The following is a 27,370-nucleotide window of genomic DNA, read 5'->3' as shown; positions in this document are numbered from 1 at the left end:
CCCCTTGGCCAATTCTGCATACATGGTGGGAATCCCCTGACAGGGTTGGAGATGGTAGATAAAGCAAAAAGAGCTTCAGCTAAGTGAAGAGGCGGGGCATACACAAACCTCATGACACACAGGTTTACACCTTTAGCATCATTAGCATCACGAGCATGGACAATAGGCAGATGTGAAAAATGAAGTGCTTTGTGTTTTGAGATACAAGCTAACAGGTGGACACATTTGTTTCCACTTGCGGCAACGCAACTCAAGTTGAGTTGACATCCAGCGGCATTTTATGTAGGACCAAAACTGCTCAAATTAAAAAGAAATACATGTTAAAATAAAAACCAATATCAAAAATGTAATTGAAAAATAAAATGCAAAAAGGCTCAATTTAAAAAAAAAAAAAAACAGAAGTAAAAATGAAAAAATACAATTGAAAAATAAATAGCAAAATAAATACAAACAAGTTACATAAAAAGAATGAGTTTATATTTTTTAAATGAATTCTCCACTTATATAAGATATTGTTTTTGATTTGGGCAGTTTTGGCCTTCCATAGCAGTTTGGCAGATAGTAAACACTTCTTTACAAAGGATCTATTTATTGGGCAGTAGGTAGAAAGCGTGTGTAATCATCAATGAGTTCAAAAATGTTTTCTGAAGGTGACATTTCCTTTAAGAAGAAAACTGCAAGTCTCCCTCCCGGCAGGTTTTATCCTCTAACTTGCGTGATTCCAAAGTGCCGTCCCATCACTAAACTAGTTAGCAAGGACATCTTGTGGCCCCAAATCCCAGACTTTGCCACGCCATGGAGATGCGGAGCTAGAAATGTGCTTTGGAAGCGGCATCATAAGTGCAACCTGCTGGAGTCCACCCGATGGATCAATATGTGGACGGACACAGAAAAAAAAAATCCCGCCAGCCCTCCTCCTCCTCCCCCGCAAAGAATAGAAGGCTGCTTTCTTACCGGGACTTTCCTGTTTGCTGCAGCGGCAGGCAGGCAGGCAGGCAGGAGGAAGAGGAGGAGGATGGACCAAGCAACTCCACCGCTCTTCCTTCTCTTCAGGCGCCGCTCTCCATCCAGTGGCGCCCGATGCTGGAGGGCGAAGCAGACGACGACAAAGAGGGAGGAGGAGGAAGAAACGGGCTACTTTGCTTGCTCGGAAGGAGGAGAGCGATGAAGAGGAGCAGCTCGCTTGTGCCGCAGCTCGCTGGAGTCTGGAAAGAAAGAAAGATGCTGCTGGAGGCATTTCTGTGTGCGCCTCACACACACACACACACACACACACACACACACACACACACACACACGCTCCCTGCAGAACAACTTCTCACCTCCGCCTCCTCCTCTTCACAAGCAGCAGGCGGGCATGCACATGCAAAGGAGAATTTAAAGCAACATTCACCCAATTGGCAATTACATTCATTATTCTGTAAGATTGAATCATTACCAAATAATAATGACAAAAAAATCATAATAATCGTTTAGCTGGTGTACTTGCTGCTCCTAAAATTGACACACGCAAAAGTATTTCACAAAATGTCTCGGGTTTTTTTTTTTTTTTTGCCCCAGTCATCCCGTCAAGCGAGTGTTAAAAAAGTCAACAACTCGTACCTACATATCAAAAACATATTTTATTTTTTCCCGCTCACTGTACATTTGTTGTCAAAAGAAATCACAACGGATGCTTCGCTGTTCAGTGGTGATCATTCGTGGCACCGTGCCAAACTGAACACAGCACGGACGGTGGGATGCTCAAAATGTTAGTTCGGTGCTCCAAAAAAAAAAAAAAAGACTAAAATAGATGATGTATATATTCAGGTTTGAATTTGTAAATACAAGGACAGCCACCAGTGCTCTCCAGACATTGCTATAGAAGTCAGTCCGTTCACACACTTACTTTGTCTCTTTCCTTCCTTCCCTTTTTGACCACCATTCCATTTTGCAAAAGTAACATTTTCCCCCTTATAGAAATGGTTTTTCCCAAAAGTAAAACCAAGCAAAATGATACAAAAGTCAATGCCGAGTGTCTTGTCCATGTCAGTTTTTTTTTCGTTATGTGCAAAACAACAAAGAGTCAAGTTGAACCAAAGGCATGCCAACCACAAATGAACCCATGTGCATTCGCGGCCGAGCCAGTCTGAGGATCACGAAAAAACAAAACAAAAAAAACACATCTTGGGTGGGATTAGTGTTGTGGGGATTTTTGTTCCTCTGAGCTTTTCCTTCCGTTCCATTTGCAAGACGATAATGGTCCTCAAAAGCAGAAAGACGGACGGGAAAGGAGGCAGTGTGGAATGGAAGCCCGTCTCCAAGTGGTTCATGGGTTGAAAGCTCTAAAAGTTTTACATTCTACATTCCAACGGATTAGCTGATGCCACCTAACCTTTATATGCAGTCCAGTCCAGAACCAAAAAAAAAAAAAAATCCCTTTTGTTTGTCCACAGTGAGAATTCTCATATGTGCCAGATAACTATTGCGAGAATCAGATGGCATTAAGTCAGGGGAAATATTTTTGGACTTTGAGGGCTCTAAATCTCCTGCACAGGTGTCAAAACCTAACACAGCAACTTGGAAGGATTTACTAGCGTTGAGGAAAAAAAAAAAAAAAAAAAAAAAAAGCTTCACAAGTCGCTAGTAAATCACTGGCTCATTTTGGACAGGGTCGTAAACGCGAGTGGTAATGTTTTGTGTCACCATGTTTAAATGGACAACTTGTGGCAGGTCTTTGGCTTCATTAGCGATGATGGATTTGTAAATTGATTTCATACTTGTCATTGGTTTCTCTTGCAATAGGAACATTTGTCACACATTTATATTATTCCGTTATTTTCAACTAATTTGGATCGATTTGAAAAAATACAATTCTATTCAAATGAACCGTTTCCAAAAAAAACACGAGTTAAAATTCAATATATTAAGTCATCCAAATTGGGTTAATTTATATACAAAATGGGTCGAGCATGTGAAACCTCAAAAATGTATGAAAATGTGTAAAGGCATCTTCTAATACTTTTGGAGCAAAGCGCAGCTGCTGCTTCGCTTCACCGCCGATGGTCCAAATGGTTTTTCATTAGCTTGAATGTCATTGGCGTAATGTTCTCCCGCTCGCTCGCTGGCTGGCGTGTCCATTTCATCCGCCTCTGTCCTGCTGTTGTCGAACGTGGCGCAATTTTACCCATCGACAAACGCTGCTGATGCCAAACATTAGCATCGGCGCGGGGAGCACAAAAGTTGTTGCCTTGGCAACCACACGGTGGAGCTCAGAGTGGCTGAGACTGGTTCAGGTTGTGGTTCTGGGACGGGGGCTGCGGCTGCTGCAGGACGTGCACCACCCGGCTCAGGCTCTCCGTGCTGGCGAAGGCCAAATACTGGCAGCAGAGCCAGTCCTCCAGGCTCACGCCGCAAGCCGAGTCCATGGAGCGCTCGGCGAACTTGATCATCATCAGCGTGCGCTTCAGGTCCAGCCAATTCTGGAGGATGGCCTGGCGCTGGGCGGAGGCGGCCGACGAGCCCGAGGCTCCGACGCAGCCCAGGGCTTGGAACAAGTCCTCGCGGGGTCCCCAGAGCAGACACTGCAGGCAGGCCCGGGCCTCCGACATGCGGATCCTTTCCGAGGGGTTGACGGTGAGCAGCAAGCGGGCCAGCTGCTGCAGGCCCTGCGAGTAGACCGAGCGCACGGGCAGGGCCGGCAGGTCGGCCCAGGTGTACTCTTGCTCCTTCAGCTCCGGCGTCTCCTCAAAGGGGTTGGGCCGGTGCAGCATCTCGTAGATGAGAATCCCGGTCTGGAACTCGTCGCACTTGCGGAACTGAGTGGCCGTGATGATTTCCGGCGCCAGTCGGGCGTGCTCTCGCAGGGCGCCCGGGTCGGCCGTGGCCAGGGCGCTCTTCTGCTTGGCCTGGGAAAAGTTGCTGATGATGAGGCGGGCCGGGCAGGAGGAGTCGGCGGCGGCGGCGCTGGCGGATTTGCAGCCGCCGTTGTTGTTGGGCTCGGCGCTTCCGGCGTCGCCGGCTCGGCAGTGAACCAGCAGCAGGTTCTCCAGGCGCAGGTCGCAGTGCGTGACGTGGTAAGGCTTCATGTGCTCCAGGCCCGAGCACAGCTGGAGAAGCAGGAGGCACACCTGCCGCTCGTACAGCTGCGGTTTCTGCGCGTGCCGAGACGCGCCTTGGCGGACGAAATCGGCCAGCGTCTGGAAAGGCACCTCCCGTGTGATGACCACCACTCGGCTACGCGGGCGGCCGGCCGAGCTCTCGTCCGACTCTGCGTTTGGACGTTTGGCTTCCGATTTCACTTGTCTTTCTTTCAAGCCGTCTCCGCCCTCTTTCTTCTCGTCTTCCCCTTGCTCTTCTTCCTCTTCTTCTGCATCGTCCTCCTCCTCCTCCTCCCAGGGGAGCATGCTGCCGGGGACGTCGGCCAGGAAGTGTCCGCAGTCCTGCTGGATGTTGAAGTGCAAGGCCAGGCTCTGCCTCACGGCCAGGCTGTGGAAAAATTGCTGCTGGGTCTCCTTCACTTTGCTTCGGCAGATCTACAAAAAAAAAAAAAAAAAATAGAGCGTTGACATTTGCTCTCAAATTGGGGTGATTGACAGTTGGGGTCTGGTTTCTATCGTGCACATAGTAACAAAAAAGGAGCTCTTGCACTTTTGCTCGCTCAAGGCTAATGCTAACGCAGGCAAAAATGTGCATCTACTGTATGTGGCCCTTGTTTTTGAAAACAAACAGTGCAGCAGCTCATGTAGACAGACAAATTTGCCCGCAGAGTCTGACCTTGATGGCGTAGTTGACCAGCGGGTCCTTGGCGTACGAAGCGGTGTAGTAGACGGCATCTCCGGCCTCGCAGCAAGGCTTCCCGGTGGTCAGCCTGAAGTCGGACCAGCTGTCGGTTTCGAATCTCAAGTGATCCTTTTGGCCGGCCATGAAACGATCCTCGCACTTGGAGGTCAGCTTCCGCAGAGTGTCGGCGTGGAGGCCCCTGATCCTGCCCACCACCTCGTCCCAGCTGTCCAGTCCGCGGTAAAGTGCCGGCCTTGGATGCTTGGAAGGGGCGGCAACGGCGGCGGCGACGGCGGCGCCTTGTCCCGATTTACGATTCTTGCCGGCGAGCGATTCTGTGCTCGGGTAGACTTTTCTCTCTCTGGAGGCGCCGGTTGCGCTGCTGGCTTGCGACATCAGCGAAGACGTACTGTTAGCCGGGCGGGATCTGCCGAAGGTGCCCGACGGCCGCTCCAGGGAGTCCCCGCTCTCCTGATCGTGAGTACCGACGGACGAGCTCTGACTGGCCGTCTCCCAGGTGGTGTCCAAATCATAAAGCGGGTTGGCCACGCTCAGGTTGGTGCCGCCGGGTCTGGCCTCCGCCCTGGGTCGAAAGCCGCCCTGGTGGTGCTCCTTGGCGACCGGGCCGGGCTCCGTGACCGAGCGAGGCGCCGCCTTTTTGGGTAAGGGCGGCGGAGTGGTCTTGTGCGCTGGCGGCTGCTCGGCCAGGCCTTCGAGATCGATGGACGCCAGGGTGTCGTTGGACGCCTTCATGCTGCGCGGGTGTTTCAGAGGGATCATGGTGGCCCGGGATTGACCTGAAAGAATCACGTAGCGGTTCAGGACACGGTCGCAAAAGCCGCCGCAGCTAATAACTCGTTTGTTTAAGCCTTCACCGATGGCGATAATGCCCAGATGGCGTCTAGCTTGACGTGCGGCGGCACGTGAGGGAGGGAGCTGGGCACGAGTCCTAGCCCCCCCCACCCCCCCGCCCGACTCAAGCTGCACTCCTCTTGGGTCAGGCTTAAAGAGTGGCTGGAAGAAGTGACCTTATTTGCGCGGGAGGGTGCTGCCAGCGAATTGGGAGTGCCAGGCAGGCAGACGGCCCAAAACCAGATGGAAGGTGGAGCAAAAAAGATCAAGAATGTACACAAAGCAAAATCCATGGTTCATTTCTGGGAAAAAAATGAAAAGGGGGGCGTGTGTCGGCCGTCGTTTTGGTCGAGGCGCTGAGACACAGCGGTCGGGGATCAAGTAAATGCGTGGTGTTAATCCTCCCTCGGAAGCGAGATCTTTAATGGCTGTGCGGTAATCCCAACACGTCTTGCACTATTGACATCTCCGCTTTGCTTCTCACATATTCATCGAGCTGTTTTTTTTAACGATATACTTTAGGATGGTAAGTAATAAACAAATAATAAAATCTTCATTAAATATTAACAAACATATGTCCGGGTAATCTCTTGGGCCGTAAAAGCCATTTTGGGAGAATAGCTAAAGCTTGCCTCGTGATACATGAATGAAATCTAATCAAACGACAAAAACACATTTCTGCCTTGACAAAGAAAATTCATTCGGGTTAAGCAACAAAAATCTTACTTGGGTTGGCATCAAGCTGCATACAAAGTGGCTGAAGCCAGAACACGACAACAAGCAATAATAATTGTTTTTGTTTTTTTAAGCGCAGAATTGACAAGCCTACCTCAACTCCGCCGCTGCCTAAAAGTTCCAAGGGGGGGGGGAAATAAATAAATGCAGGCACGCCGAAATTGCGTTGCCTGCTTCCATGCCAGAGATGCCTCTGATGCGGCTCCCGCTAAGCTTGGAGATTTCTCCCCGTGTGAGGCGGCGAGCACTCTGCCTCCCGCCGTTATTAACCAGTGAGAGAGGGACGTATTAAAACGCCACCAGAGGTGAACGTCGCCCTCCAATTAAAAAGACGCCATCAAAATTCCCAAACCAACTCGCTAAGCAGAATACTAATTGAGGATGAGGTGGAATAGTGAGTTGTAGTCTTACCGAGGTTACTGTAGGTGGCGCTGCACTGGCTGGAGGCGGGCGAGTGCGAGCGATTGGCGTCATCCTCCGGCTCGCCGAGGCTGGCGCTGCGCTCGCTGCCGGCCGACGTGACCCGGTTGGCGCGGGGCTCCCCGAGCACCAGGCCCAGATTCACTCTGGCGGGGAGCGGCGTGACGGCGGGCAGCTCGCCAGCCGCCGCGTTGTTGGCGCCGTCGGCTGCTGCTAGCTGGCTGCAGATGAGAAGAGAAGGGACCACGTGGTTAGCTAAGCGCGTTACGTTTCTTTCTTGTTTGAGCGCCATTAGCGGAGCGGCTTCGTAGCTCGAGCGATACGGCCACGATGATTCAGGGGGGCTAATTGGAGTACACGAGCGATATGATGTTTGATATGATTTGTTTACGATGTCACCGGCTGCAACTAAAAGCGCACAAGAGATCCTCGTCGTGAGGTCATCCTTTGAATTGAGGTTTTTCCAACGATGTCAATGACAACTGATCATCACGATGTCACTTTTACGCTTAAGAGCAAGCGAGTAGTCACTGTCCAGACACTCATGACAAGTTTCAGATGACTCATTTTTCCCCCGGAGACGTTTTGATCTTTCGGTTATCATATGACTAATTCAAAATCCCCCGCCTGCGCTCGCAACGACAGATGATTGAATCATTGTTTGAGTCAATCAATAACAAAAGTTATGACGCTGCAAATCTTTCGAACGCTGGACAATATCATGAACAGGTGAAAGACTGCAAAAAAGATGAGATTTATAACTTCTTTGCTATATACCGCACTAACTCCAACAATTCACCCAATTTGGCCTTCCCAAAAAGTGAGCCAATCCACAGCCGGCGGGACCTCGACACGAGAAATACCTTTACGGCTGCTACACGTTTCAGGGTCAGGACGTGACTTGTTGAGACGGCACCGAAAGTCTTTCCGTTCTCCGCTTTGCTTACTTTTCGCCGCTAAGCTAGGCCTTTTAAAAAAAACAAAACCTTGCGTCTCAAATCAGACTGTCTTCCTTAACTACTTGTTGAAGCCTAAACAGAGTTTGTTTTGTTTTGTTTCTCACCCGCTGTACTGGCTTACGCAGCTTCCCATTTTGTGAATCTCGACGTGGACGCAGAGACGGATTTCATATAGCTGGGGACATTTTCCCCGCTGGTCGTCGTCCTCCTCGCCTTAAGTCTTCCCACCTGTCTAAGGTGATGTGTGCTTGCTAGCGCTGAAGGGCACGCCCACCCAAAGCTAATAAAATGGCCTCAGTCAGGAAAAGGGGGGGGGGGCGACTCAAGTAAAAGATAGCAAACGTTAACCCTTCGCGGGGATAATATATCCCTATCAGAGCATTCCAACGTAATGACCGAGGCATTCAGAGTCGAGTCAAGCCGCCGACCGATATTTGGACACGTTTGAGTCTAACGGCGCTTTTATGATTCTTCGCAGTTATTAATTTAAACGTATCAAGTGCTACTCTTAACTCAGTGACGTCAATTCCCGTCAATGGCAACCCGGTACAAAGTGATGTTTGACGTCTATTCTCGTCAATGGGAGCGAAGGAGTTAATTTTGTGATTTTTTCCCCCCCTCAAAACAAAGCTGACGTTGTGTCTAAAGGCAATTTCATATCTATTTGGGTGGGAGAAAAATGTTAACAGTTCTGGGAGAAATACCTCACGTCGTTGCCAGGGGCAACTTGGGTGACCTCCGGTGCGGGTGCTTGTCGCCCCGGGCTCAAAGCTCCGGACTCCTCGCTGTGGCCGGGTGTCAGCAGTACAGTCTCCTTACATTCTTCTCCCTCCGCTCTCTCCGTTTTGTAGGTAAAAACAATGGTGGGTTTCTGGGAGGGACCTTCGGCTTTGGTCTCCGAGAACCAGTGGCGCTGCTGAACCGGCGGCGGCGGGAGCATGTGGATGACTGTTCCGTCCAGCCCGACCAGCTTGCCCTTTTCCTTTTCTTTCTCCGTCTTCTCGTCGTCATCTTTCCGCCGCCGGAAAAAACTCTTAAAGGAGATCCAACGTTTGGGTTTGGCGCTCTCCGCTTGATTCCGCTTGGCGTCTCCGTTGGGACGAGTTTCGCCGTCGCCGGAGCGCAGGGGGGAACTGCAAGCGGCGCTCTTTGTCCAGTTGCCAAAATGTCTCTGGAGGATGTTGGAAGCGTGATAAGGGGACGACGTGGACCTGGGAGGCGGGAAGGGGGCGTTGGGCTCGGACCGGCAAGCCGAGAGGGGAACGGCGGCCGAGGCGCTCTGAGATTTGGCCAGAACTTTGGAGATGGTGTTTCTCGCCACGGCGTTGGCGTCGTTCGACGGAGACGTCGGGGTCTCTTTCACGGCGTCGGGCGGGAGGGCGTAAAGTTCCTCGGCGCCGAAGCTTTTGTCGTGGGCGGAGGGAGAATCTGGAGGAGATTGGGGGGGCTGGATGGAGGCCACGATCTGCGAGAGCACGACGCTGGCGTCCACTTGTTGGCTCAATCCCGCACCTGAAGACTGTTCCGGAAGATCATCCCGACTGAGAACGCGTCTCACCGCGATTGGAGTAGGGCTACTTTTTTCAGCGTTGGAATTTGGGCTCGGCTGTAAATTCGGCGATTTGGCTTCAGATGGAGCTTTGGTCTCCTCCAAAGACGTTCTTTCAGACGTACCGCGGCCGGAAAGGGTTTTCTCCGTGGAGGTGGATCGGACGCTCTCGGAGGAACCGATCTCTTCGTAGGTATGGCTGGTGGCCCGGCTGCCGACGGCTTTGACCTGCGCTAACTCCCCGTGGAGTCCCAAGAAGCTTTTATACACGGCCAAGTTGTCGTAAGCGTTGGGATTGATCACGATGGGGACCTTGACGGCGTTCTTGGAGCTGCGGGCGTACGCCGGCTCGTCTCGGATGATGATGGGGAAAGGAGGCATGCCGGCGTTGTTGAAGCTGTTGAATTTAATCTCCGATAAATTGGGAGATTTCACCGGGACCGTTCGGGAAGACGACAGCCCGGCGACCGGAGACGTCGGAGCTGATTTGTGGCTCAAATGTTGAGGAGCTACGGATCGGCCGGAGGCGTTCCCGTTCCCCGGATCCACTTTGGGGACCTTTTCACGTGGACTCGTGCTCGACGTCCAGACTTCTTGGTAGCGCGTGCTCCCTAATTTCTTTCGGGGGGCATTTGAAGGCGACGTCGGTGACACGGGCGACGTCGGCTGTCCGGCGGTGCAACAAAACGTTTCGACTTTTTTGTGCTTGGGATCCGCTTCGCTTTTGCCCGTCATGGCCGCCGATACGTCGACGACGGTGTAAGGTTTACAAATCAGCGATTTTTCCAAGTTGACCACTCGGTACGGCTTGGCCTGCTCCTCCGTGGCACTAAAACTGATGGTAACCGGCTGGCCCGGAAGAGCCTGAGGCATGGGCGCCGACTGATCCAGATGGTCCAAGTGAATGGCCAGAACGGCCTTGTGCGTTTCCAGAACCTTGACCGGACTCAGCGCTTTTCGAGCGGATTCTTGTTTCACAGGAGATGTCGTGGCGGTCGGGGATTTGGGGGATTGCGATCCGTTTGGGGCGGCGCACGACACGCCGCTTTCGCTGCTAGAAGCCGTCTGGGAATCTTCCGGTAGGGACGAAGACGATCCCGGAGAAACGGTGGAGCCCGAATTTGTAAGGAAGCCGCTACCTTGACAATCCGGAGGTCCGTAAATAATCACGCCGGCCGACTCCACCGAGGGGTACCCGTTGAGAATCTCGTCGTAACTATCGTCGTAGTCCACGGCGCAGATCCGTTGCAAAGACCGATTGCGCAGCGGGACGGTGTTCCACTTTTTGCTGGCGGCGAACGGCACCGGGGACAAGGTGGCGGCGCGGAAGTTGGCGAAGCGCGGCTGGCCTCTCATGCGGATCTCCATGGCGAGTAACTCTTCGTCGCTTTCGTCCCAGCTTTCGTGCTCGTCGTCTTTTTCCGACTCTTCGTCCTCATCGTCCTCGTCCTCGCTGGAGAATTCGGGGTAGCAAAAGCGACCGCCTTCTGTGCTGATTATCTCTGCGCTGTCGCTTAGCGAAACCCGTTTCTGACTCGCGCCGCCGGAGATGCAACTTCCCATGGCCAAACAGCTCGAAGCCGGGAGGCCTCTTTCCAACGACCTCTGGTACGAGCTACTGATCCGTCCCCAAAATAAGTCTTTGGAGCCGACCGGCGTTAGGCTTGGACCGGGGCCTAAGCCGGCAATCTCTTTTAAGACGTCCGTCAGTCCGCTGTTATTGTTTCCGCTCGGGGTTCTGGGACTAAGCTGCTCGTAGCCCTGGATTTCATCATCGCCGTCCTCGCCCTCGTTATTGTTCCTCGTATCGCTGGCCCTCTTACAGTTCAATCCGTTGCGATTCCAGACCACAAAGGCTGAACTTTTGCCCGGCTCAGGGACATTTGTCGGACTCTGGATGACGCCGTTAGAACCCGAGCCCAAAGAAGAACATGGCAGCATCATGGTGGGCTTCACGGCGATGGTGGGTTTCTTTGCCACGGGGGGACGGAAGTGTCCCGAGCGCGCCGTCCCGCCGCTCCTCTGGGAGTTGTCGGCCAGGTTGGAGTTGGCTCTGGTCCCGGCGTGGGGCGGATTCTGAGACGCCGCCAACCTGCGCTCGGCCCGAGGCTTGTCGCCGCCGCTCGGAACGCAGTGCAGACTCTTTGGCTTGAAGCAGTTCTTGCACTCGCCCGGTTTCCACACATGCTCGGTGAAGGTGCTGCAAGCGGACATGGCTGCGGACGCGCGCGCTTGGCCCTTCCGTCAGTGGACTGCGAACGCCTCCATGAAGGCGTCGATCTCGGGAACCAAGCGCACTGGAGGCCGTTTAGATCTCAAGCGTGGGGATCTCCTGCCTGAGGAGAAAAAAAAATGAGTTTTTAAGCAATTGACACAAATTTAGCTTGGACAACCGTGTGAGGAAAGAAAATGATGAGGTGGTAGTGTGGCCTTATCCCCAATAGATGGCAAACTTTCTCTACTTCTATCCAGAGGGGACGGACGGCGAGTTGACTCATCCGACTGCACGCGCAGGAGATCAAAATCCAAACAAAACAGGATTAGCTTCCATGTTTCAGTTTGAGCAGTCAGTGATAACCAAGACGCCGTCCATCAAAAAGCAGAATGGGCTTCCTTGATTTACACTTACAGGTATTTTTTTTTAATGTGATTATTGTACTGAAAGAAAAAAAATGGCAAAAGAGGAAAGATAATTTTTGAGTGACGCCATCGATATTCATTCATCATTGGCAAGGGAGGATGTCGTGAAGCAGAGAAGCTTCCAGCCAGTGTTATTCCCATAAAAATAAGGTGGGAGCAGAGAGAGCCATTAGTGAGACAATCATGCCCCGTTCATCCATAACAACACGGCTGTTACAGTTTAGCGGAGCGGCTCGTGGCCAAAAAAGAACCCATTGCTATTCTTGAGCTGCTTTCATTATGTAACGAGCTATTATGCAACCTAATTGACTTGTGATGATTTATGGCAGAAGAAGTCACTTCAACACAAAATTCGATTACGCCGAAGATGTGTTGCGTAATACACATAAAAAAAAAAGCAATTTAGAAAACAATGAACAAAATGTGAATGTCGTGATTATGATGCTTTAGCAAAAGGGAGGTTGTCTATTTGGCTAGGATGATTTACATAAAACACTATTGGAGTCAGTATGAATTTTCTTCTTTGCTCAAAATAATCCCGATTTAATTAACATCATCAAATAGTGTTGATTAGCTTTCAAACGTGAGTTTTTTTTTTTTTTTACTACCCTCGACGTGAGATGCAGGATGTGAGATGTCGATCCATGATGCGATAATGACAGATCGGGCAAAGTCGAGCAATGCCGAGCTGCATTCAAATGAGATTTTTTTTTTTTTGTCACATGCAAATCAGAGCGTCTCAGCCTTGTCTTAAACATTTGAGCTGAATCAGCGAGATTAACTGTGTCGAGTCTCACTGGGAAAAGAAGCTTCTGCTGTCTGAATTTCAGGATGGGGAGGGTCAGCAAACACGCTACAGTATAATACGAGAATCAATTTAAAAAGGAGTCTGGCTGGGAAAACCGAGGCCACGTCCGCACTATCTCTGTCCCATAATTTTTTTTTTTTTTAAAAACAGGTCCATCCATGCGCGGGGCTGTTGTGAAGTTTTATTGGACTTGAATGAGACAAGCGCCAGAAGCATCCAAACCGCCAGCAAAACAAGTCGTCCTGGGATTTTAGCACAAAATCGATGTGTGCCACTAACAATAGATGCACCGCTTCATGTTTGACTTCCCGACAGTGCAAAGTAAATTTGGGGCTTGAAAGGAACAAACATTCTTTTTATAGTCTTCGGCGTGAGACGCCACTTTCGACACTACATTTGCAAACCACACGGGAGGGAAAGTATCACAGTTAAAGATTCAAAAAAAAAAAAAAAACTTGTCTTGTCACTGCCAAGTGAGACGAACGGCCGCATTTTAGAGTGAGACACGACACGTTTTCAAAAATAGCTCAGGAACACAACATCATTCTTATTAATGAAAATAATACCATAAATGTTATGATCAGCGTACATCCATCAAATGGTAGGACGAGGGTGGACTTCAAAATGAGTGAAAATAAATACAATAAAATGCTGCTGCATTGAACTGGCACCATGGGGAGGGGGAGTAAAGCAATAACATTGCAGTACTTGCTATTGCGTAAGATGTGGGAGAGTTTGGCCTGGGAAAAGAAGAGAGACAAGGCAACCCGCCCGCCCGCCGGCTGAGCACACAAGGCCAGAGCCCAATGATTAACACCAAGAAATATTTCATGGCCATGGAGTACATACGAAAAAAAAAAAGGTGCAAAAAGAGTGCTCGGATGCCTAAGATTGTTTTTTTATTGGGCATTTTTTGCCGTTGCGGTCGGGAGGACTGTGAGGGTGCAAGAGATAAGAGAATCATGGCTAATGAGCCGCCGCTAATAGAAAAAATGAATTCCGCGCCTTGCCCGTCAACAACCTCAATGAATAATTCAACATTGTAAAAAATATGTCAGTGCTGGGCGGTTCGACAATTTTCTGACTCATTCTTGGAACTTCACTTTTTTTGGAACAGGCGTCAAAAGCCAAGACAGAATCTTGAACTCTTGTTTGTTATCAAGGACATTCACGCGGCTTTTATATTTGCTATCTTAGCCAATGAGCTGTCAGCCTTGGGCCAGCCAAAGAGAAAAAAAAAAAAAAGACTAAACACTTTCCAGCCCCCCTCAACTGTGTCCAAGCTAACGGCTAGCGATGAAGGTGGAAGCAGAACGACAGCAACCTCTGTCAGCTCCAGTTAAGCAGCGGGTCAAAAAGCTCAGAGTCCGAGAGTGCTTTTTACATTATGAATCTCTCTCCGCCTCAAAGCATTTGAGTTGATGCCCGAGTGTGAAATGGAGCCTGATGCGTCTTGTCGGGAAAGAAAAAAAAAAGATCATTTCGCTGCCAAAGGATATTTTCTGCTCACAAGTTGAAAGCGTATTTATAAATGTAAACATGCCTCCTACAAAGAGAAATAACTTTTCTTATTACAATCTTTTTTTTTTTTTTTACAACCAAAAGGACTAATAAAAAAAAAAAATATTCAGACACACACAAACTCACATTGTGGTGTGCCAATTGGCAAGCGTGGCGGCCATTGAGTCCCAGTTTTTGAAACGAACAGCGCCCACTAGTGGAACCTGTGAATGATTAAAAAAAAATACGTTAAAGACTGACCAATTATTTAAAAAATTATTACTAAACCCATGTGGCAATAGCTTGAATTTTTATCCACATTTATCATTTCAAGGGATTTTTTTTTAAAATAATCATCAAAACAAAATAAGCAGTAGCCATCTTTTGAATGAACTTCTATTTCTCGCGCCTGTGCAAAATGGCTGCTCCCAGGTTAAATTGCCTTTAAGACTTCAATTAAAAGGTGGGTCGTGTGCTTCCCGGCAATGTGGTCAAGCCATTTTGCCAGCAGGCAGATTTTTCCCGTTTGGAGGCCGGAACCGATTAGAGCGAGACGTGTCGAGAAGATTGGTGGGATTATCCAATAAACGCTGGCCCGAAATAGACATTGACAAATCACCGCGTCTTCTTGTATTAGCTTGTACGCTCTCTCGCGAAAAGGCTTTGCAAATTTCTATTTCCCATCCTCATTTCCAATCCAATCGGCCGGCCGGAGGGAGGGAAAAGGCTTCAAGCGTTGACGGGCTTGGGCTTGGCCTTTCTTTCCCCTCACGTTTGCCCGTTCAAGTTCAAAGACAGATGTGCAATCAAGTGGGTCGAAACACGAGTGCTTGGCGAAAGACCAAGTCAGACGAATTCCCAGCGAGGCCTATCGATGTCATAATGCCGCCTAATGATACATTCGGCAGCCGTGCCGGCGGCGCTCGGCAGCTGTCGCCCGCCTGCCCTCTTGCAGATGCAGACGAGAGCCGAGTCAATTTCGGAGAAACAAATCCGCTAACGCCGGTCCCCGTGGATTTTAAAGTGCGGCCGGAAAGTCTGTAAAATAACGACACTATCAGACAAGCGTCCATTTCGCGGCCACATCGTTTACAAATATCAGATACCGTGCGAGTTCCTCGTCATTTATTTCACGATGCCCGACAGAAATAAAGACTTTTATTCATAAAAGTCACATGACTGCCAGTGGAAACAAGATGGCGTCTGCGGCAAAGCCGGCCTTCATTAAATGGCTGAAAGAAAAAAAAAAAAGTCAAAGCACAGTTTCATGTGCACAACACAAACAATCGTAAATTTAATGGGAAAAAGGGAGATTCGCAATTGAGGGAAGATGTTACGAGCACAGTTCAAGACAAAATGTCAAGGCGCGAGAGAAGTGATCGGCCGTATTGCAATCAAAGCATCACCGACTGCAACGGCATCTGCGTGGGAGAAAAAAAAAAAAAAGAAAGACGTTTGCATAGCGAGCCAAGCCATAAGCGTTTCCACTCTTTGATGCTCGCTTTCACACAGTTAGTCAGTCACACATGCTTCTTGACATGACAAAACAAAACAAACAAAAAATAATTGTCACCCGGCACCAACGAGCCTGCGATGCCATTTCGTGCGAGCCGGTTTCCGAGGAAAAAAAAGCGCTCGGTGGTTAAGATGTGATTATGCCCAGCTAACCTGCCATTACAAGCCCGGTGGGGAGCGGACGTAAATATTGGAACACCCACAAAGCTGATTCATCATCTGACAGCTGTTCATCACGTGCAAATTCACAAGTCACCCTCTCCCGCTTTGTCATCCGAGTTTGTCAGAGAAACCTTTGGAACCCAAACAAGGCTCTCTCACTCTCTCATCCACATATTGTTTCAATCCATTCCGCTATCAGTGCACAGCATTCTCGGCCTTTTGTAAATCCGCATGGCAAATACTGACGCCGTGAAGGATCAAAGCCGATGAATGGACTCGCTGGCTCGCTCGCTCTTCAACGTGGTCGAAGCCAGCCGGGTGACACAACGTGATAACCAGCTGCGGCGTTTCTGCAAGCAATACTGATAAAAAGACTCGCCACATTTTACGTCGCGTCGATGCAGATGGACACTTTCGAGTTATCGGAAGCAAAGATAGGAAGCCCGCCGGTAATGTGATGGATTTCATGTATGCTGTGTTGGCTTTCTTCAAAAGACAAAAAAAAAAAAAAAGAATTCCAAGTTCTGTGACATATAAAAAAAAATGACATTCACTCAGCAGATGACTCGAAACCAACGTTGGACTTCACTGTACAAAGTCCAATCGAAAGACTTTCAATGAAGGCGCGGCAGATTTATTTTGTACATTACCATTCTTTATTTACAAGGCAATTTTTTTTTGGTAATGATTTCACTCCACAGGAGCTCGGTGATGAATTCAACTGAATATTTAAGAAAGCCATTTTGTCCGATTAAATATTAACAATGCCGCTATGTTGCGTTAAGGCCTTGCATTTGAAAAAAAAAGCGCAGGCCATCAGTCAAGACGGCGTTCCTTAAAATAGCACGTTTGAGCGACTAGAGCACATCTATTGTTTTCTTTCTTACCAGTTACGACTGTCTGCAAGCAAATTTCATTAGACTGATTGTTAAAATGGTGCCGGTAATAAAACCTTATCAAAAGCACAACAGGGACATCAATTCAGGGTAATGAGGGCGGAGAGGGACCAGAGCGTGTCGCTCGTCTGGGCTTTTGTAGCCCGCAAAAGGTCACAAAAACACATCGACGTCCATCCATTCAAACCGTACGCAAAGACTTCAGCGTTCATCGCCGAGGTGTAATGAGCGTGACGGACGGAATACATCAAAGCCAAATTGTCCCGTCCATAAAAGCGGACCCTCATTAACGGCCCCCCTGGATGATGCATAAAAATGAACTCATTCACTGCCATCGACGCATAGAGACGTCAAAGTAAATAAATACGACTCTGACGACTATATGCGTCAATGGCAGCGAATGGTTTCAATCATCAATAGTTGCCGTATGATGTCAAGTCAAATGAATAGCGGGTTCCTCCGTGTGCCGTCAACTGCGACTTTGCGGGAAGAGTCAAGAGCGCCTTTAAGCTGAAAAAGCAAAACGCTGCGGTTATTTTTAGACACGTTTGTTAACTCGTTCAGCTCATTAAAATTCTTCTGATCCCCTGGATGACTTTGCTGAAGCGGCACAGGAGACACTGGAAGCAGAAGCAAAGCCACTGCGTGGATCCAAATGGATCTAGGCGTTCTTTTAATTGCCTGACCAAAAAAATAAATAAAAAAATGTCCAATGTAAAAAATAATAATAATAAAAAAATGGAACCAAAGATGACTTGAGGGCCCAATGAGTCGACGTTTATGGATCGGCAATCCTGGGATGTGCCGTGCCACACGGTTTGAGGGATCAGCGGCTCCAATTTCAGATTCATCAATAATGCAAAATCGACAAACTGACAGGCTGGTTTGTTATTTTTTTTTTGCCTTTATTACATGAACTATGTCAACCAAATTATGGAACCAAAAAAGGACAAATGTCTGGATGGGAGGAAGGTATTCACCCCACCCTCGCCGGAGCTGCCATGTAAACACAGCTGAAAAAACACACAACAGGGGCTGGGATGAACCAAGTCCGGCACAAGCCGAGTCACAACAAGTCCTCCGTCTCCCAACAAGACAATCGCACGCTTCGGTCGTTTTGGGCTCAACCAATTTCGATGGATATCCATTGCAATCATCAAAGTGTGAGATGCAATTTTATTTGGACAGAAGAAACCACAGGTGGTTCAAAAAGTGAACAGCTGAAACGTTCGGCCTGTTTAAAGACTCGGACGGCGCAAAGTTGGCCAGACAGTCGAGCAACAGGAGGCCGGATGGAAGGACTCGGCTCCAGTCGAGTTGAAACGCGGCGGCGGGCGATAAATCCGAATCGCCGAGAATATGACAGGTCGAGTAACTGGAGAGGAAATCAAATGGGGGTCCCCTTGCAATAATATTTCACACAAAGTAGATCACCAAGATGGATTTGAAGGAAATGGAATCATTCATCAGAAAATAATCACTGGATCTGAACTCGCCGTGAGCCGGAATGGTTTGGAAAAAAAAAAAAAAAACTAAGCTCTGTGGAATTAATCAAATTAAATCAGATTTGAACAAAGCTTTTCATGGATTTTGAGCTGAGCTGAGCCGTGGTGCTTTTGAATTGCGTTGGGTTATGCCACTACGCTAGCTCGGCGATGTGTCCAAAAACCCCCCCCCCCACCCCTAGTGGACAGACAGCACTGCATTTCCACATTCTTCACCGATCAATAAAAGTTGGCTAGTAGCATGGGAAAAGCCATCGCTAGCTCAGCAGCCTTGGACACACATGAGAAGCCATGACCTCACATTCTCTTCATACTACAGAGAAGCAATTCTGGACAGGATCCGACTGGGATCGGTGCTTGGCCACGTGCAGGAAATAGCAAAAAAAATTTGCTGAATTTTCAAATAGATCTTAGATATATGGACAATGAATAAATAAAAAACCCGTTGAGTTTTATCTTTGAATCCAGAGTGAAACTTGAATAGCGCCTGTTCAGCATTTTGTTGAAACGGAAGCATTTGTGGCTAAATGAGATGAATGGGGGGAGCTTTTTATCTGCGCGCTCTTCCGGAAACATCTCACAGCTGCCCCTTCTCGGAGTCTTGTGGGGATAGTCATGCTCCGAGAAGGGGGAATGGGATAAGAACACATGCTCCAGACATCCACTCAGCCATTGATCTCCTTTGACCTCGTCTTCCTTGGGGGCTACGAGGGCAGACTTAAAAAAAAAAAAAAAAATTCCATTCCTGAGAGTAACACTCTTTTTCTGGCTTAATTGATTCGGAGCTTTTTTTTTTTTTTTTTAATGGGGAGAGATAGCACGACCACTCGGAGGACTGGAGGTAAAACGCAGCGGACACTTCCTAATGCATTTATCAAGGACAAATCACGACGGGGAAATGCATCAATCAATACGCAAAGTAACTTAAAGAGCTACCGTGAGTCAACAGAGTGTAATCTTAATGGATCCGCACCGTCGCTCGATACGGCCTTGACTTTGGCAGTCACCTAAATGCATCATTAAAAAAGTCTGCTCAATTCCTTTTGTTTTTCTCATCTTTCCAGGAAAAAAATGGATGCTCGGGTGGCAAGGTCCAGAGCGCTCGAAAAAAACAAAAACGTGGAAACCAAATCTATAGAAACTAAAGCCCTTGTCTGTTTTTTGTGGATTCTCCCATTTGATCTGGCCACATCTGCTGAAGATTTTAGTCCGGAATTAGGAATAGTTTTCCCAGACAACCTTCCCGAAACTCACTAATGACATTCCTCGGGGTGATAGGAAAGAAAGAAAGAAAAAGCCGATGCTCCGTTTAAAGGGGAGGTTGTTGAGCCCATTCCGGCTAATGGCTGCGCTATCTGTGAATCAGCATTCAGGAGATAATGAGGTCAAAAACAAACCCTTGAAACATTCCTGACCGACCCGACCCGACCCACCGCTTGGTCGGCAACCGTGGCCAGGCGGGGACAAGGAGGGGATTTTCCCACGCCGTTAATTAGCCTTTCAAACCATACAAAAAGTCTCCAAACTGAGATTTAAAGGTGACATACGAGTTCAAAATACATTCGCCGTACATTTCAACAACGTCCGGTCAAAACTCTGACCATCGCGACACACGCCTTTTGCTAACGACCTTGGTATTAGTCTCCGTAGTAGCCATTTTCCCTTGGCCTCTGAATCCAAAACAATTTACGAGCGTTTATACATACTTTGGGTTTTGCAAACATTTGTGAGCGAGACAATGGATGTTCAGAACTTCCTTGCGACAACGAAACCCAAAATTTACTCAAGTCGACAACGTGATTTCAAACGACCCCCATTTTTATCTGTGAGTTTCCGTACGGTAAATAAATAAGGAGAGCTACTCCCGCGTCTTCACCTTCTCCCTTTTGGCAATCTGGTTTTGCTCACTTAGTGAGCTCAGGCAAGAAAGCAAGCTATATAAGGCAGTGTTGCTGTTTGGCTCCGAACCGTTGAGAGCCCGCGCTTAAGAGGTGGTGGACACTTTGTTTAGAGTGAATACTTTTTTCCTTGTTTGTTTGGGTTTGTTTTAAGAAGGTACAGCATGTCTCTTGCTTGACCATTATTCCAACAACAACATTAGCGATCAGCAGAGCACAAATGGCCATTTTTGTCAAGCTAGCAGGCTAACAGATAATCTGGACAAAATAGCCTAGGAAGGAAATATGACTTGAAAAGTCTTTACGTGATGATATTCTGTCAAAAGAGTGCTCAAAAAAATGAAACATCTATTCAAAGAACAACATTGGCGGTTGGCAGAGCACAGATGGACATTTTTGTTAGGCTAGCAAGCTAACAGATAGTCTGGACAAACTAGCCTAGGAAGTAAATATGACTTTAAAAGTCTCTACATGGTACCATACTGTTAAAATAGTCCCCCAAAAGATAAAACCTCTACTTTAATAGATTTCAACAAAGTCTTTTGGTCGGTGTATCGCATTGTAGGGGAATTAGCATGCTCGCTAAGTTGGGAGAGCTCAATAAGTTTTTTGCTCTTAGCAAATTGCTCACGTGCACAGCACACTAAATGGGCTGAGAGGCCGCAGGAGGAGTATCAGACCGTTTGCCTGCAACGCTCTGCCGAGCGTGACCGTAAACCAAGACCCAGTTGGGCGAGACAACGATACAAGTTCCACAACGAGAAGCTGCGAAGTATGCTAACCGACAAGAAAGCTCAAGAAACACATTCAAGTTGAAATCAAGTGTGTCATTCAAAAAAATGAACAAAATGGAAGAAAAACTTTTTTTAGATGGTTATATTTGGATGAAACGGCATATTTTTAGACATCACAACTAAAAAGCCGGGAACATTTCAGAAGAGAGGCAGAGGCTGGAGATGAAGTCAGACTTTTGTTTGCGTGAAACTCAGCTGCGATTCTTTAAACTGTGGCCTTTCTTGACTTTAGAACTAACTATAGAAATAAATGTGACTTGACTTAATCACGCATGTGAAACAATCCGAGTACAAAGCCGAGTCCATTTAACATGACGTCACGATTGTGTGTCTCCGAGCCAGGGCAGGGCGGAAAAAAGCATCCGGGGCCGCTCCGAGAGCCCATGACTAGGATTACACGGACATGGCATCAGATGCTAAATTTAAATATGCCTCTGGACCAAGTCCTGCAAACAAGCAGAGGTGGCAAATCCAGATTCAAAGCCTAAAAACCATACCAGAGTTTGGTTTTGCCGTCTGTGGAGACAAGTGACTGGCAAAATGAGATCCTGCAAAAATGGCAGAAGATAAACAAAAGTGAAAATCCCAGAGTCAACTTTGCAGCCACTTAATCCAGTTTGCTGTAGCTCACCCCATCCCATCCCATCCCATCCCCACTCGGCTATTAACGATCGATTACAATGTTGACGAATTTTCAGAGCATGTGGGTTTGTTGTTGTGTTGCCACTGTTCCTGTCACTCAGTCCTACGGACCCCCCTCTTGGAGCTCAGTGGCTGGATGCCAATCTCTGGGCAGGACACCCGACCTCCCACCACCACAACAACAAGAAGAAGAAGAAGGCTGGAGCCACGGCGGGCAAATCACTAAATCCGCAAAGCGCCATTCTAAATAAAGTCCCACATTTATTCATGTGCAAATTCCAACATGACATTCAACACCATTCTCAGACAGACACGTCATACGCGTTGTCTCATCTACGATGGACAAATGTCCTTTTTGGCCTGAGATAGCTGCAGACCATTTTTTTTTCTTTTCGTGATCCCAACCGTGCCATCCATCCATCAACATGCGTTTACGCAAGTGAGAGGGGTTTCAACTAAACTGTTAATGAGCTCAGCCCGTGGATGGATTGTGTGCCGTGAGGCTAAAAGCAGGTTGGATGAGCTCAACGGAATTCCGGGAGAGCCCCCCCCCCCCCAGTCACTCAGCTGAAGACCTGAAAATCGGTCTGCAGTGTCAAGATGCCGTTTGTTTATTTACAAGTTGTAAAGTAAGCAAACGCTAAATATGTTTCATTAATTGCCATTTTTTAAAATTAATTAAATAATCAATTAAATCAAGTATTTAATTAATTATTTTTTAAAATAAAAAAAAAAAAACAGATTTATTAATTAATAAAAGAATTATTCATGATGAGAGAGAACAAACATTGCGGTGCCTTGAGAATTTCTTTGGCGGCCTTTCAGTTAGTTTCAGTGGCATCACTGATGACGCTCGTATCCCTTTGGATTCAATTTTCATTGTATGGACTAAAGAGATGCAAAAACATTCTCCGCAGTCGTAAAACGTACGCATAAAGTATTTAAATTTTGCTTTTAGCGTGACCGCTAAACTTGGGCTTAAGAGGAATTTAGATATGGATGTACGATAAAAAGGTCACATCGAATTAATAGTGCCCGGCTCGACTCAGATTTTTATTTTTTTTTTTGCTTACGTGAGCCAGCGATGATGACCAAATACTACATAATCTCACGATTATTAATCGCTTCGCCCTGGTTGATCCGTAAAATCCGACCTGAGAAGAATAATGCCATTCAAGAGAAGTCATCTATTTAGTTAGCGTCAGCAGTTCCTGCATTGATTGGCAGGCACACCTGCTCGTGACAGAATGAGATGAAAAATAATAAATAGAAAAGACAAAAGCTCTTAACTGAGCAATGAGTTCTCCTTCTCCGTTTTTAGCGCCAACCGCTGAGTCATCACGACCTAGTTAGGCGCTAAGAACACCAGAAGAAGACTTTGTGCATTTTGCAGCGTCGGGAAGAACATTTCACCCGTCTTTACCTATGGCGTCGTCAATCTTTGAAAAAATTCAAAATTCAAATGAAGACGCGCAGCCCTTTTCAACAAAACCAAACAGGAGAACGTACAAAGGCCGGTTTAGCACGTAGCTTTGCCCCTGACTCCCATTCAAGCCGTTTTTTTAAGAGTACAAGTACACAAATTGTTTTGCTCTTTTGTGGCTTCTTATTGTTACCGCCCAGCTAACTGTATGCTGTGTTTGTCACATCAACATTTTTGGAATTTTATTTTTGATTTAGTGGCTCAAGGATCACCGCAGTCTCCGAAACAAAATAACAAAACGAGCTTGAGTTTAATGTGAGCATATTTCTTATTTGAACACTGAACAGAACTTTAACGCCATTAATCCATTCCAGCCCTTGTGCTTCTTCTGCTGTGCACACTTTGGACACCGGGGGCAGTATACTACAGTCTTAGTGACGCAAACAAAGACGAATCTCACAATTAAGTGACTCGGGTTTTTTTGCATGGTAATCAACCGAACCAGCTCATCGGCACAAACCGACCCCGGACAGAAACACAAAAGCGTCCGGGCGTCATTTAACTGGCCATAACTTGCCAGTGGCTCATTAAAAATGATGTGGCAATCTGCTTCCTGCCATTGGAGCAGCATTTTGACTTTATCCCGACTGCCAAAAGAGCCAACGTAATGTCTACCGAGAGCCTCATCAATCACCTCCCAAGAGGCAATAACAAAACAGTACATTCCGTTTCTACAAGCATTTGAAAAGTCACCCGCAATCCGCAAAAGGCCTTGACGTCACTTCTGGCAGAAGATCCTCTTTTGTTTTATAGATGGCAAAGGACAGTGATGACGTCAGGCGCACTTGATCTGACCAAAAGTGAAAGAAGCTTGTCACGCTGAATGGCTGAACTTTGCCCGCCCTGTGAGCGGGATACACACTTTTTTTTCAACAAAACATCTCGTTTGAGGAGCGGCACGGTGGCTTGGAGGTAATTGCCCTCACAGCACGGCACAGTGAAATGATGCACTGGGGCTGAAATAAAAAATAAAAAAAACATCCAAAAAAAACACCAACGGCGAGAAGATTTTTTTGGCAAATAATTTTCAATGAAAATAATTTAAGAGCAATTTCCTGCAGATGATAAATGTGTTTTTCCTCTGCTCTAATCTTTTATTCATGTCGAGAGGGACAAGGGCCACATTAGGATAAACATGAACTGTTTACCGCCGCACATCTAAACAAGAATATCCCAGACGAAAATACGCATCTGGGCTGCAATAGACGGTTTGATTCCCCCCCGGGATGGGATTGTATCTCCGCTAAGACAAAATAATGAACCGATAGTGCTCAAATATGCACTTCAAGGTTACACCTGTTACTGGACTCAGGGCACTAGCAGAGAGGTCAGGGGTTGCGGTGTCACATGACACTTGCTTCAAAGAATCGTTCCAGAGGCAACTGGCACAAAAACGTTCTGTTCACGGATAAATCATTGACTGTTTAAGCCAGCAAATTCTTGTTGCTGTTATTTGATACAAAAAGCCTGTGTTTATTTTTTTTCTACTTGAGGTCCTCGGTAGCCTTAGCCTTCAATCAGCTAGCTTAACGCTAATGCTAACACATACTAATGGGAATTCTCCTTAATCATAAAAAACCTGTTCAGTCGTTTCCCGCGAGTGTTTCTTTTTTGTACTTGAGCTCGTCGGTATCATATCTTAGCCTTCGGTCACCTATCTTAATGCTAACGCTAACACACTTTAACGATGTATGTTGCCAGGCCTGGTGTCCATTAAGCCTAAACGGTAATCAAATAGATAATAAAAGTCACCTTTGATGGCTCCTTATCTAATCGTTGCAACACAATGCGTGAGTAATGTTGCTGAGGGTAGACGGCGAGCAAACGTGGTCGAGCCGAGCGAGCCGCGTATCATGGCGCGAAACGCCAAAAGCGTTTCAGCGTCAAATACGCCGCTGTCACTCAAAGACACCGCAAATCAAAGACGACCGCAGAGCACCATCTGGCCACAATCCTGCAAAACAATCCAACAAGTGAGCGGTTTCAAATGTCGACGACATGTCCGCCCGCCCGGTGCTCCTCTTTCAGTAGGTCGGGGAGCAGAACAATGGCTTGTGGCGGCTTGGAGCGAGATCTTGGAGCAAGTGCAGAAAGTGGAAACACATCGTGTGTCGTCCGCTTCCAATTCTCCGCGCTGAAAAGATGTGCTGCAAACCTGACCAGATGACAAAACCTTTGGCTTTGTTGCACTGAGGTCACATCTACGCAAACATCTTTCGAAAGCGTGTTTCATCCAGGTCTCATCCAGAGTTGCTTGGGTACATTTCCAGTTCCTGTTTAGCCGCTTATGTTGTTGGATTGAAATGAAATTGGACGTGCGTAGAGAAGCTGTCAAAGTCATAAAGACGATCATACTCAGTTCGACGTGAGGAATCGCATTTGTTGAAAAACAGAGGCGTGGATTAGGGTCCGTGAGGAACTGAAATGCATCAAGATTGATTGGCAGGATTTAACTTTGGACTTCAAAGTGATCATTTTCACTTGAAAGTTCAAATTGTGACTTTAATCTGTGTCGTGTGTAATGTGCTGCGTAATACTGGCAATAGCTCAAAATTCAAACTGATCCTCCAGATATAATTTAGATGTTGATTCCTGCCAAGTCCAAAACATGAAATGTTATTTAAATCTGAAATTAATGTCTTTTTAAATAAAACTCCATTGTGATCATGATGTAGCTGCATTATACTGCATCTCATTCAATCCGATTTTTATTGTTCTTATGTGGCAAACAATAAAATTGTCCTCACCATTCCTACTTCTAATTCTCATCAGCTTTGAGGAAACACATTTCTAGAAATAACATAACAAATGCTGACAGCCGAAGACCCCCCTCGATGCCTTCTCAAAGACCGCCCGGTGGCACGAGAACCTCTGCTTTGCCACCCATCAGCGTCTTCACAGGATGAGCCATTGACTTAAGTTTAGCATTTGTACAATTAGAAGGTCCAAACAAAATAAATGCTACGAGCAGCCCCTCCGGCGCTGTATATTGCGCGGCGTGACACTGGCGTGGAAACGTCACGTCGCCCGCTGGCCCGCTTCTTCCACAACAACCGCTTGCAAAACTTGGAATGTGGACGGACATTTAATCGCACTGCCCCCTCTTGAAAAGTGGAAGTTCGAAGCCGGGGAAGAGGCGGGCGAGGCGACTTGTAGCTTTCTTTTTTCTTTCCTTTTCAAAGGCAACTTTTTCTTACCTCTCTCTCTCTCTCCTCGACGTTTGTCCAGCCGCTGTCGTCAAGGCGCGAGAAGGCGTCTCTTGTCGCCGCAATCCGAGTGGGAAGAGCTCGACCGGTGATACTCATGCGAGTGGGCTTTTTCGTCCACGAATCCTCCGCTCCGCTTGTGTCTCTCGCGCCTCTCTCTCGCTCGCTCGCTTTTCGGCGTGGCTCCGACAACTGCCGCTGCATGCCCCCCCCCCCCTCTCTCCACAAGCCTGACGCGGGAGCGCGCGCGCCGGGATCTTGGGCAGGCGAAACGCGTGAACGCGCATTGACGGATCACTATTTCAAGCTGGCATCTCTCTCGCTCTTTTATTTACCCTGCAAAACGCGATAATATTTCTAATTATTAATTCAAATAATACCCACAATGCATTTCAACGACTTCCAAAATCAAAACGGCTTATTTCTGGTTGCCATCACGGTAAAGATTGCTCAACAGAAACACACATAACAGAAAAACAGACAACATAAAAGATAGGGAAAAAAAATATATACTTTGTGGACACATTTCAACTAAATTTCTGTGTGGCCGTCAGTTTTGTGGTGGTTATGTTAATTAGACCCATTGTTATTTCGAAAGCAATAACAGAAAAGCACAAAGAAAGCAAAATGCATGTGTTGCTCCTTCAATTTCAGACCTTCCATCAGCACTGGTGGGGAATTCCCTTTCGTGCTGTGGGAAATAACATGGAAATTGTGGTAAACGTCCATCCATGCCTGTCATTTCCACTCATGAGCCCTTTTCTTATGTTTTGGAGTCAACAATAACATTATTCATAAGAAACACACTTCTTAGTTTGGTTTTGAAAAATCACCCAGAGCCTGAAGGCAGCACATGTGGAAGAGGGAAAAAGGGGGCGGCGTTTCTAGCCAGAGCCTGACATGTGGGAATGACTCAATTTTTTTTTTCTTTTTGCAAGCAAATTCCGATCATTGTTTCCTCCTCCTCCGCTGCTGCTCTTGTCCCTTTGCACTCCACCAGCCAATGACTTTCCAAGACCGGGTGGATCAAATAATACGTCGTGAC

The 27,370-nt window shown here is 47.4% G+C and overlaps 1 protein-coding gene across 1 annotated transcript; it reads right to left on the bottom strand.

Moving 5' to 3' along the window:
- Positions 1-1,603: 1,603 nt before the first annotated feature.
- Positions 1,604-26,593, bottom strand: peak1 (pseudopodium-enriched atypical kinase 1). The gene is made up of 6 exons (XM_085914611.1): positions 26,317-26,593; positions 14,372-14,448; positions 8,432-11,612; positions 6,760-6,989; positions 4,756-5,558; positions 1,604-4,514 (listed from the first exon to the last, which is right to left on the bottom strand). Exons 3-6 carry the CDS (start codon positions 11,488-11,490, stop codon positions 3,252-3,254), a joined length of 5,355 nt encoding a protein of 1,784 aa, XP_085770737.1. The 5' UTR covers positions 11,491-11,612; positions 14,372-14,448; positions 26,317-26,593; the 3' UTR covers positions 1,604-3,251.
- Between the last annotated feature and the right edge of the window lie 777 nt (positions 26,594-27,370).

Source organism: Syngnathus leptorhynchus, chromosome 6, assembly GCF_054491065.1.
Source record: "Syngnathus leptorhynchus isolate UIUO chromosome 6, UIUO_Slep, whole genome shotgun sequence".
NCBI classification, from domain to species: domain Eukaryota; kingdom Metazoa; phylum Chordata; class Actinopteri; order Syngnathiformes; family Syngnathidae; genus Syngnathus; species Syngnathus leptorhynchus.
The sequence above is the reverse complement of the archived record's forward strand: the minus strand, read 5'-3'. Positions and strand labels throughout refer to the sequence as shown.